Source organism: Eurosta solidaginis, chromosome 5 (assembly GCF_040869045.1).
Source record: "Eurosta solidaginis isolate ZX-2024a chromosome 5, ASM4086904v1, whole genome shotgun sequence".
NCBI classification, from domain to species: domain Eukaryota; kingdom Metazoa; phylum Arthropoda; class Insecta; order Diptera; family Tephritidae; genus Eurosta; species Eurosta solidaginis.
This window is the reverse complement of record NC_090323.1, coordinates 253,510,657-253,523,135: the sequence shown is the minus strand read 5'-3', so window position 1 is coordinate 253,523,135 and position 12,479 is coordinate 253,510,657. Positions and strand designations below refer to the sequence as shown.

General features: G+C 31.9%; 1 protein-coding gene across 2 annotated transcripts in view; it reads left to right on the top strand.

Moving 5' to 3' along the window:
- stet (stem cell tumor) overlaps positions 1 to 11,433 on the top strand; it is a 108,055-nt gene extending 96,622 nt beyond the window's left edge. For both annotated transcript variants that reach the window (XM_067789810.1, XM_067789811.1), the window contains 4 exons: positions 2,309 to 2,539; positions 6,886 to 7,150; positions 7,222 to 7,368; positions 7,439 to 11,433. In XM_067789810.1, coding sequence (XP_067645911.1) covers positions 2,309 to 2,539; positions 6,886 to 7,150; positions 7,222 to 7,368; positions 7,439 to 7,743 — 948 coding nt within the window. In that variant the 3' untranslated portion in view covers positions 7,744 to 11,433. The remainder of the gene's footprint in view (positions 1 to 2,308; positions 2,540 to 6,885; positions 7,151 to 7,221; positions 7,369 to 7,438) is intronic.
- The last annotated feature ends 1,046 nt before the right edge of the window (positions 11,434 to 12,479 follow it).

Below are 12,479 nucleotides of genomic sequence, written 5' to 3'. Positions count from 1 at the left end.
GCAATGCAACTTTTATATTTTATACTACGAATATACTTATGTTATTTAGCATTTGCGTGAATAAAGAAACTAATATTTCTCTGTACTATAGTATGTATACATAAAACCAGTTGCATTTTATCAGAGTTGCCATAGAAAAATTTTTTTATCAGTTATTTGTATGCAATATTTTACTTTTGGCAACTCTGTTCGATTTTCATCGTGTCGTGATCACGGTCGTTAAAAAACGAGCAATGATCGGCTGATGGTGGTCCGCAAACGCATTGCAAAGGAGTATTCTTAGAGTACTCAAACATGAAGAAAATGGAACACGTAATCCAACAATTTTTGCAGGATAGTAGTAGTTTATTTATATAAAATTAGATATAAAATAAATAGAAATTTTTTTTAGACAATAACAATAAATTTTGTGTGTCTTAATATCACTTATATCTAAACAAACATATAGGAAAATTTGTTCATAATAAGACTTCTATATTTAAGACAGTTACTTATATATACGTAAAGCGAATGATAGTTACAACCTTTAAGGATATTTATCATCATCTAAAGATCTAAAACTTTCTCACCAAAACATTTATACCGAATATCTTTATATATAGGACATATGCCAATGAAATGGTATGTGTCTACAACAGCATTTAGATCGCAAATAGAGCAGTTTACGGAAGCAACATTTTTGAAAGTTCTAGCATTAAGATTTAGCAAGCCACCCCTTGCCCGGAAGATCAGACTTATGGCATACGCAGAATACGTATCATTAAAATAGGTGGAGTCCGTAGGAATAAAGCCGGAGTAGAGGTCATGTGACCTAGACTGGCGTGCACTTTCGGTGTAGTTATCAAACTCTTTTTGAATCAATTTTTCTACTACTATTGGAATACTAAGCTTGAGCGATGCGTGGGAGAAGTCCGACTGGGGAATCATGTTAACACTTTCGTAAATGTTTTTCCACTTTTTGACCCAGTAGGAACCTTGCCTTACTGCTTCCTCTGCTACAACGCGGGGGAGTCTGTTTGGAGTCAAACTTAAACATCGTGAAATATAAAGCATATGTGTACGCAAAGTATGTATGAATAGGGAGCATAAACCTGATTCTAGGTGTATCATAAGAGTTGGTGTGTTAGATGGCAGAAAGATTAACTTTTTTACAAAGAAACGCAGAAGTTTCTCTACGCATTCAAACTTATCAACACCCCATATTTGGGCACCGTACAACATGATGGACCTACATGCCGCGTCAAAATTCTTCATTTTTTTTGAGATACAAATGCGAGGGTTATTTATGCATTTTAACCATGTAGCATTTATAGCTGTCTTAACCTCTGCCAGTTTCGCCTCAAGGTCCTTCATGTACGATAATTTGTAGTTCAATAGAACTCCCAAGTACTTGTACTCATTTACAATTTCAATGATCTCGCTCCCATAATTCCATTGAAAAGAATGAGACCTGTTATATTCCCTGAAAACTATTATTTTAGATTTTCATTTTCCAAGTGCATTTATAACAATAAATAGGAAAAACTTCAAATTTTAAAAATGGGCGTGACACCGCCCCTTTTATGACTAAGCAATTTTCTATGTTTCGGGAGCCATAACTCGAAGAAAAATTAACATATCGTAATGAAATTGTGTACACATATTTTCCTTATAGCAGAAAATATTTCTAGTAAAAATGGACGGGATCGGTTAAAGACCACGGCAACTTAGATATAAAACAAGTTTAAAAGGGTCATAGACTAGGATAATAAGCTATAACTTAGCAAAAAATAGTTTTGAATCAATGATATTTCACTTATCAAGTTTTATTGTGAGAGGAAATGGGGAGACATTTTTTGTGTTTTTTAATTTTGAGGCTTTTTTAGAATTTTGGTCAGCTTTCATACTTAAGTTTGGTCTCGAATTGATATATGATGTGGCCACCGTGCAGTCACTTGGTGCAGAATTTTTGGTTGGCTCTTCTGCAATGAACATAGGGTGACTCAACAAATCAAAATTTTTAAAATCAAATATTTTCGAAAATAATCTGAATTAAGTAGGTACTTAAATTCAGTTATAGGTTTTGGGTGCATCTTTCAATAGCCTATCTACCAAATATTGCGCCCCATTACGTTATGAATATAAATTCTGAGTTAGGCTGTTCGTCAAAAATATTCTGATTTGGGTCGTTTTCCAAGATGTGATATATCACTCAGTAGTCGAAATGTGGTTCGAACCCCTGTTATATGAAAAAAAATTATAGTTATATATGCATCCTATACCGATTGTACATATATGTATAAACATTTGATTTTTTATTTTATTTCAGATGAGTGGGAAACGTTCACGTAGTTTTAAATGTGCAGTTCATCATCGTGATCGAGAAGTTTGTTCCGAAAATGATTTCCATCTTATATTAGAAGAGCCACCTTTCTTTAAGAAAATGGTACACGTCATCGCTATGGAAATATTGCCCGAAGAGCGTGATCGGAAATATTACGCAGATCGTTATTCGTGTTGTCCTCCGCCTTTATTCATAATTTTAATGACAATTATTGAGGTAAATAACGATAAATGAATTATTTTTAATTAATATAATGTATTTATGTATATTAAGTGAAAGATTTTACACTTGTCAGCATTCACACGAGAGTGAATCATTAAACATATTATATTAATACTCAAGCAACCTATCAAATTTCATTAGCTTAGCGGTATTAGTTTTTGAATTCTCATTTTTTCCATTTTTCAAAATTTCCGATATCGAAAAAGTGGTCGTGGTCATCGCCCGTTTCGCTCATTTTCATTACCAATATATTCTGGGTCCAGATAAGCCCATATACCGAATTTGATGAAGATATCTCAATATTTGCTGAAGTTATCGTGTTAACGGACGAAGAGACGGACGGACGGACATGTCTTAATAACATTTTTTCGATACAGATGATTTTGATATATGGATGTCTATATCTATCTCTATTCCTTTATACCTGTACAACCAACCGCTATTCAATCAAAGTCATAATACCCCGTGTACAAGTACAGCTGGATATAAATATTCATATTTTTGTCTCAAACGTGTGATAAAAAGATGTGTTCTTGGTCTTCTAGCAGGTCAACTAATAATGATACTTTGCTTCATAAGGTTCGCTAGAAAGTTTTTATGAAGTTGACTTTAGATATGGCTTAGAACACCGCATCGCACCTTTGTTTATAAATCGTCGGTACTGGCTGGATTCGGAAAAATCTCTAAAGTAGGCGGGTGTGACTACATAGATATTCTCTACATATCTTTTTTAAAAAAATCATAAGATTTGTAATTTAGGAAGTTTTTCTCGCAGTGTTGAAAGGTATTGCAATATTTATGTTATGAAGGACTATCCTATCATCAAATTTATTGCAGACCTTCTGCTTTATGGTGAATTCTCTCATTCAAAAGCCGTCAATTTTAAAATAGACTCGATTATTTCGACTGCTGAGTGGAATATCACCGTATCTCGGCTGCCGCTTCAAAAATGCAGGCAAACAAAAAATGCCTCATAAACATAAGAGATATTACATCTCAAGATAAATTACGTTTTTAGCTAAAGTAGGGCGTTTTTCAATAAAATTTTGAAGAACATTGTCTCACGAAAATGCTCTTTTTCCGATACCGTAATTTTTTCAATACCGTTTATTTTTCGATATCTGCTTCTCATTTGGTTCCAGTAGCAGTTTCGAAACCGGTTACGTTTTCCATACTACTTTTTTGCCTCTCTGGATCCGCCTCCGCCTATACTGGATGCTTTTCGATAATGGTCGATATTCTTCCATACGTATTATTTTTTTAACATTGGTCTAAAATAATAATGAAACAAAAGCAATCCTCAGTATTACGGAGATAGTCCCGAAATTTTCCCCTAAGAACTCCGTGAAGATCTTAAAACATTTAAAGTCGCGGAAAGAGTCTTGCGTGATCCTAAAACTACACAATTCGAGTACTATATAAAACCCGGTGGTTTGTACTGCCAACTTTTCCGAATTTCTTAGATCTCGGTACCAAATATGATTGGATCAGATCAAATAGACATAAAGTTATAAAGAATAAAGAACTAGTAAAAATTTACTGTTGCCAGGAGGTGTGAGACCGACCGACCGCCTTTTTCAAAAGAAAATATGTCGCATTTTCTAAATATTCGAAATTGGTTTACAAACAATTTTAATAAATTCAAAACGTTTGCGGAAAAACTAGAAAATTCCTAAAGTTTTTGAACAACTTTAACCAGGTTTTTCAGTGCGAATTTACACTGCAGCTAAAATTGACTAGTGTTTGACCTTGCCACTTTATTCAATAACATACAATTTTGCTGCACATCTCAGCTTAAACGGACGAATTGGCAGGGTTAAACTGTAGTCAACTTTAATTGAAGTTTAAACTCGCACTGAAAACCCGGACCATTATGATAATTTCGATATTTTTACTGAATATTTTTAGAAACGTTTTGATTCAATAAATTTTAGTCTAAAAAATGTAAATTTAAAGTCTTAAAATTTGCATTGATTATTTGAAAAACTCGAATTTCGCAATTTCTTCGAAACGATTTTCCTACCAGTTTATAAAAAATTGTTTGAAATAATTTCGAAATTCCAAGGCGCATAGTCATAGTCAAAATAAAATAGGTTTTAAATTTAGTTGTAGCTTTTTGACATAATTTTCTATGAGCTATCTGACAAAAAAGATAAAACCTATTTTATTTCGACTATGACTATGCGCTAGACTTGGTTGGTCCCCATACAAAAAAAAAAAAAAAAAAAACAGTTGCTAATGTCCGCCCCTAAATTTAAAGATTATGTTGAGAAGGTTTCGGAAAAATTTTTTTAATTTTTTTTGATCCTTCGAAATACAGCCGAAAAGGTTTTTTCGTTGTAACTTGGTTATTTGACGTCCGATTTGTAAAATTGATATGCCATTATTTTGGCCTTGAGAAGCTTCACATTTCCGTTTAATGTACTTTTAAGCTATGAAGTCGTTTTCACATGATTATGTCAGCTAACATGATTACGTCAGCTGTGTTCTGACGTTTCACCTCGTATAACAGCTGTTATACTAAATTTCTCAAAAAAAGAATTCAGCCCTTCAAATAAAGGAAAAGAGCTGACCACGCCCACATTTTTACTTTTTCAATTTGCTGAACGCGTTAACAAAAAAAAAAAAAATAAAATTTCGAAATGTAGAATTTCGAACTTCGAACTTCGTAAGTCGATATCTATTTTTTGGATGCTAAGTTCGAAAAACGGAGATAGTACTTTGTTTACTTAAGCCTCAATCTCTACGAAAAAGTGGGGTTTGTCCAATACCCAGAAAAAAAGGTGATTTTGTCGCATAGTGTTATTATTATAAATACGAAACAACAAGTTTGACTCACTTATTTACTTTGACTTCCCCTATTCATGATATTTGGCATATCTTTATTAAATTTTAAATGCAAACCCTGCAATGTTTCCTCCAAAAATATTGTGACGAATATGAGTGACACTAATGCTACGTTTCCACCAAACCCAAACTCCGTGTTTGCCAACTCTTTTATGCAAAATATCTCTTGGCAGAAATGCAAATTTTGATTTTTGCTTTCGCATTATTGATACCGAAGTTAAAACGCGTTTTTCGATAGCTTTCGCGATATTTTTCGATATGTTTTAACAGGCTTACAAACTGGCAAACACGGAGTTTGGGTTTGGTGGAAACGTAGTATAAGTGATACTCACATCCCTAGTCTCATGCTAAGTTAATGAAGTCACAACAACAATAAAGCAGACAGTCACTTGTATCTACATAAACGAATCAATCATTATGTCTACACATACATACATATATACGTACACGCTGCGGAGAAGCAACGCACAACCACATGCATATATCTGAGATACTCCCGAAAGTATGCAATGAGAGAAGCTATAAAATCGTGCATCTGTAGTTACAGCTGAGAAATTTGATAGCTGATGGCCAACTAGTAGATTCTGGAAATGGAAGCGCCTAGAAGATGCGAACGAGAAAATCAGAGAGTATAAAAGGCAACAACACTAGAGGCGCGATAATCAGTTTCGAGCAATAGAAGTGTTGTTTTGAAAGTACTTGAATAAAGGCCATTTTGCATTATTAAATATTGGAGTTATTTATTCAACAGTTTAGTGATTCGAACTTAGCAGAAGGTTGTAAATAAGAGGATTTGCAGTAAATTCGTTACAATATCATGAGTTTCAGGTCTAAGTATAATAAGAATCAGGTAAAATAACAGTTGCAATAACTATTGAAAGTGCTATAACTTCTTTGTTTATTATTTTAGTAATATGGTTTCAAAGCAACATTTCTTGAATTTTTAAGTACTTTCGTTTGGCAAGGAAAAAAGTATACATTAGGGGGGTAAAATTTTGTTAGCTGACCTAATCATGTGAAAACGACATCATAGCTTAAAAGGACATTAAATGGAAATGTGAAGCTTCTCAAGGCCAAAGTAATGACATATCAAAACAAAAAAACCTTTTCGGCTGTATTTCGAAGGATAAAAAAAAATTTAAAAAAAATTTTCCGAAACCCTTTCAACATAATCTTTAAATTTAGGAGCGGACATTGGCAATTTTTTTTTTCGACCCAGTCTACTATGCTCCCAAGTGTTGAAAAAATACATGAAAACTTCGACATTTTTGCTGGGAACTTTCAGAATAACTCAAAACTTGTAACCTTCGAACAATTTTCAAATATTTTCTAAAAAAATGTTCGAAGTAACTTCAAAACTCGAAGTGTTGAAAATACATTAATTTATTAAAGAACTTTTATTCCAATTTTTCGAAAAATAGACTAATCATGCTAAAATTAATAAGATCTAATTTCGACATAACTTTGATAAATATTTTTTTGCTATATTTAAGCTCTGCTTCTTTGCCTATCACACACTCGTCAACGGCGAAGCGGAACCAGCTGGTCCGGTTCCAATCGATTCATTGTTCATCTATCGCCCCGATAAACGACACGAAATCTGGCGCTTCATATTTTATATGGTATTACATGCTGGTTGGTTTCATCTCGGCTTCAATTTATGCGTACAAATACTTTTCGGTTTACCATTAGAGATGGTACATGGTTCGGCGCGTATTGCTTGCATTTATGTTTCGGGTGTATTGGCTGGTTCACTAGGTAACTTTTATAGTAATAACTAAAATTGTCTTTTATTTGTCACATTAAAATTGTGTCTCCCCTCTTTACAGGTACAAGCATATTCGATCCCGAAGTGTATTTAGTTGGTGCCAGCGGTGGTGTGTACGCGCTATTAGCTGCTCATTTAGCCAATGTTATGTTGAACTTTCATCAGATGCGCTATGGCATTCTGCGTTTAACTGCCATTTTAATATTTGGTAATTATTGAAACCAAATTAATATTAAATTTCGAATACTTATTTTGTATGTCTTTCTTTCTTCTTTTAGCATCCTGCGATGTTGGTTTTGCAATTTACGCTCGCTATGCTGGTGACTATCCGTTTAGTCCTTCTGTTTCGTATGTTGCGCATTTAACTGGTGCCTTGGCTGGTCTAACAATCGGTCTAATTGTGCTGAAGAATTTTGAGCAAAAATTACATGAACAACTTTTATGGTGGATTGCTCTAGGCATTTATACGGCATACATTATATTTGCTATAGTTTTTAATATATTGAATAGTGCCACTGTGCAGAGTTTAAAAGTGGAACCTATTTATGCGACTGAAACGTTTTTCAATGATTTTCATGTGTAATAATGTAGTTGAAAGGGATTTTGAGTTATGTGTATATACGTATTAGATAAAAAAATGTATTAGTTTATTATTATCGATTATACTGACGCACACCTGAATCCAAGCACTAAATGCGAAATTCGAAATTATGCATACCACTAGCTTCTTTAGATAAGAAAAATATTAACAGATTTTATCTGATATCTTCTTCTTTTATTTCGACTGCTGGGTGGAATATCAGACTACCTCAGCTGTCATTTCGAAAAGGCCATATCTCATAAAACTTTTGCATAACGCCCTATTTCAGAATTTGCTTCAAAAAGACCCCATCTCAGGATTCGGTTAAAGAACGCCTTTTCTCAGAATTGGCTTCAAAAACTCATTAAATTCAATACATTTTAATATTAGCTGTGGTGTTTATGAAAAAAATGATGGGATAGGGCGCTCTTCAGCCGAATTCTGAGATGGGGTATTATTGAGAAATATTTTCAGATAGGGCGTATTCGAACTGGTTGCCAGATAGGGTGTTATTCCACTCAGTCGTGGATTTATTTCCGTTAGCTTTAGAAAAACCTTTAGACTCTTTAACAAAAACTATTCAAACTCATTTCAAAAAAGTTTTTTTTTTTTAATTTCGAACGATTGCAAATTCTCGAAATGTCCAATTTTTTTGAAATTGGTTTAAAAAACAACTTTATTAAATTCAAAACGTTTTCCAAGAATGAGAAAGTTCCAATTTATGAGAGTTTCAATATTTTTACTGAGAATTTTCAGGAACTTTTCGAGTACATAGTTCAATAAATTCTGGTCTAATATCATTTCGAAACTTTTAAGGGGAATTCTTAAAAAAATTTTGAGCATACAGCTTTGTAGTTCAATGAATTTTAGTTTAACGAAATTTAAATTTGAAGTCTAAAAATTCGTATTGAATTTTTGAAAAACTTCGCGAGTTTTAAATTTTTTTCGGAAACTTCTTTCATATTGCTGTAAGAAATACTTAAGTGAATTATACTATGTAAATCATGCTATAAAAAAATCGAAAATGCAAAAAAGTTTCAAAAATTTCATGAGAAATTCGGAAAGTATGCTAACTAAAAAAATTTTTATCCTTCGAAAAAAGTGTTTAAAAAAATTGATAAAAATTTCGAAATTTTTACTTTTTCATAAACTTTTTGAATACGTAGTTTTTTTAGTTCAATCGGTTTTAGCCTAACAATAGCCGTGTTTTTTTTTACACGTAAACGTCTATGCGCTTAAACTTTATATGGACTGCTAAGCGTCAAACTTTAAATACACCTCTGAAATTGCTGCGCATAAAATGTGTCCTACTAAATCTCAATACGCATTATACTCAGATGTAACTGAAATATGAGTATATGTTTCACCCTCTACACTAATTCTATGTATTCTATGTGTGTCCAAAATTCATCGCAACTGATTCAGCTATATGTTATACCCTATGGCCATCAGAGGGTTGTGTCTCCGCTTTTCGGTACACTCTGTGACTGTAGCTAGTTATTTAACCACTGCCGCTATATGGGTCTCCTAAGCATTATCAAGCGAGGATAGGCGTTTTTTTTAAGCGCAAACGTAAACGTATACGCGTGTATAAAAAAACACGGCTAATGTGTAAGTATGCAGTTTCTCAAATTCCTCTATAACTTATTTGAAAAGCTTATCGGATTTTCTAATTATTTCGAGAATATACATAAATTCAATTTGGTTGAAAAAAAAACTTACATAACGAAAACTATGCAGACCAATTTCTGAAAAGTTTTCGAAAAAATTTTAAAATTTCTAAAGCTTTATAGAAATTTCGAAAATTTGTTAAATTTTTAAGTTTTTCCATGACTTATTAAAAAAAAATGTGTTTAATTCAATAACGAAAAAGTTTCATTTCTGAAATTTCATTAAAAATTGCATAGATTTTTTGAAAGGTTTTCGGCTTTTTCAAATAATACAAACATTTTTCCAAATTGGCTTGAAAAAACTTAAGTGAATTTTATAAATATGCAAATAAATAAAAAAAAAAAAATACGATAAAATTTGAAAATCCAAAAAGTGTTAAAACTTTCATGAAAATTTAGATTTTTATTTTCGAATTTCCCAAATTTTATGACAATTTATTTAAAAAAAAGCGGATGGTGAGCTCAACAATGAAAACTATGCAACCCGTTTTCAAAAATTATTTCGTAATTTCTACGCAAAATTTCCACAACCTTTTTGGGAACGCAGTTTTGTACTTCTAGCAATTTGAGTATAAAACTCGCATTGGTTGTTAAATGTTTTTTCAAAAATGTTTTTAAAAAAATCTGAAATAAAACTCAGTGGTCTACAAAACTACACACTCGAAAAATCCTGAAAATTCAAAGCAAAACTTTCGAAATTTTAATTATCGAATTTTTGCGAAAAAATGTTTAAAACTTATTTTTTTTTCAGAAAATAGCAAATAAAATGTGTTAATAATTTCTGGTGCTACTTTTGCGTTCACAACTGTAGGTGTGCGTTACATAACTAAGCAGAGCTGTAAAATTTATGTTTTTGTTTGCATCTGTATAACAGTTTTTTTGATTTCGTATAACTAGTAATTAAAAAAAAAAAACAAATGGAATTTGTACTTTGTTTATTCATAAAAGAATGGAGGAAAATATCAAATTGAGCTTTTTTGTTTGCCAGTTAATTTTATGTTGCAATTGTTTTGTTATTTAAATATTTATTAGCTCAACAATAGTACGTAGAATATAGAAATGTTTAGTATATTTTTGTTTCTGCTGCTAACTACTATGCAATACTGTATAATCAAATATTTAACTAATAATTTTGGTGATTTTATAAAAAGACCTTAAATGGTCGTGCAATAATATAATGAGTCTCATATTTGTAGTTAATTAAGTTTAAATATAAGTCAAGTGTAAATAACTTACAGTACAGTCACTGTAAATCATTGTCTTTAGCAAGATGAAAAATAATGAATTTTGAAAAGTTTCTAAATTGTCAGTACAAATAATTGCTATTCATGTGTGTAAATATGTATATTTTTTATTTGAAGTCCGTTATGATATACACATATGCTATTAAGATATACGTACATATTAAAAAAAAATCGCCCATTGCTCTGTGAAAATCATATTCTAGGGTTAAAATAAGAAACTTTGCCGAAGGAACCATACCTCTAAAACGAATTCTGATGTCCCCTCCTTTGGGTCGTAGGGGCAAATTTTGAAAAATCCCACTTTGAAATGCTTATGTTTTTTCTTTTTGGAGTTTATTTTTCTCTTTAGAAATTTATTTGGTCAGAACATATGTAAATGAAAAAATGAATTTAACTTAGTAATAGAAAAGAAATTAAAAAAAGTTATTAGAAATTAGCATTTTTACAACCCCCTTTTAAAACCAAGGCATCACTGACATGCATTTCCATGTCGTGTGTGGGTTTTTTATTCAACCGTTTTAAAAAATGAAGGTATCACTGTGACACAGTTGCAGATCGTAAAATTGCTTGTGTTGTTTTTTTAAGCCACCACAAGGCACAGCAGGTAGAATTGAAATTGCCCCTACTCAAAAGTTCGGGGACATCAGAATTCGTTTTAGAGGTGTGGTTCCTTCGGCAAAGTTTCTTATTTTGATCCCTAGAATACGATTTTCACAGAGCAATGATCGATTTTTAAATCGACCCGCCCTAGTACATATATATATATATATATATATATATATATATATATATATATACATATATATATATATATATACATAAATCTAATAAAATTCGAATAAGTAGTCTTATTGTTGAACAATTGAATGAAGTGTATTTTGCGTAAATGCTTTTTGTTCAATTCTTTTCTGTTTACAATTTTTGTTTTTCGTATTACAATGCATACCTAATGTGAAGTTCATAAAAGAAACATCCATGTGTATTCCAAAAACATGTATTTTTCTTCCGAACATACAATTGATTTCATGAAATTGTACACCACATTGCTTTATTCAGCTGTTTACCTACATGCATACTTACAAACATCTAAATAAATAAGAGCCAGTAATGTAATAATAAATTTATTTAAATTGGTTTTAATTTGCTACTATGGAGGGAAGATGTAAATAAATATAGTAACAATAAATACATGCAGTCATGAAATATAGCCATAAACTTAACAACTTCTTAAAACTCAAATATCGGAAGTGGAATACATCAAATTGTTTACTTATATTTATTATTTACTTATTTTTATATACTTTTCAACGTCAAAAATTGAGATCGGTATCGGATTTAAAACCAATACATTTTTATACTCAGTTGAGCAGAGCTCACTCAGTATATTAACTTTGATTGGATAACGGTTGGTTGTACAGGTATAAAAGAATCGAGTTAGATATAGACTTCCATATATCAAAATCATCAGTATCGAAAAAAATTTGATTGAGCCATGTCCGCCAGTCCGTCCGTCCGTTAACACGATAACTTGAGTAAATTTTGAGGTATCTTGATGAAATTTGGCATGTCAGTTCCTGAGCACTCATCTCAGATCGCTATTTAAAATGAACGACATCGGACTATAACCACGACCACTTTTTCGATAAGTAAAATTTCGAAAAACCGAAAAAGTGCGATAATTCATTACCAAAGACGGATAAAGCGATGAAACCTGGGAAGTGAGTTGAACTTATGACGCAGAATAGAAAATTAGTAAAATTTTGGACAATGGCCGTGGCACCGCCCACTTTTAAAAGAAGGTAATTTAACAGTTCTGCAAGCTCTA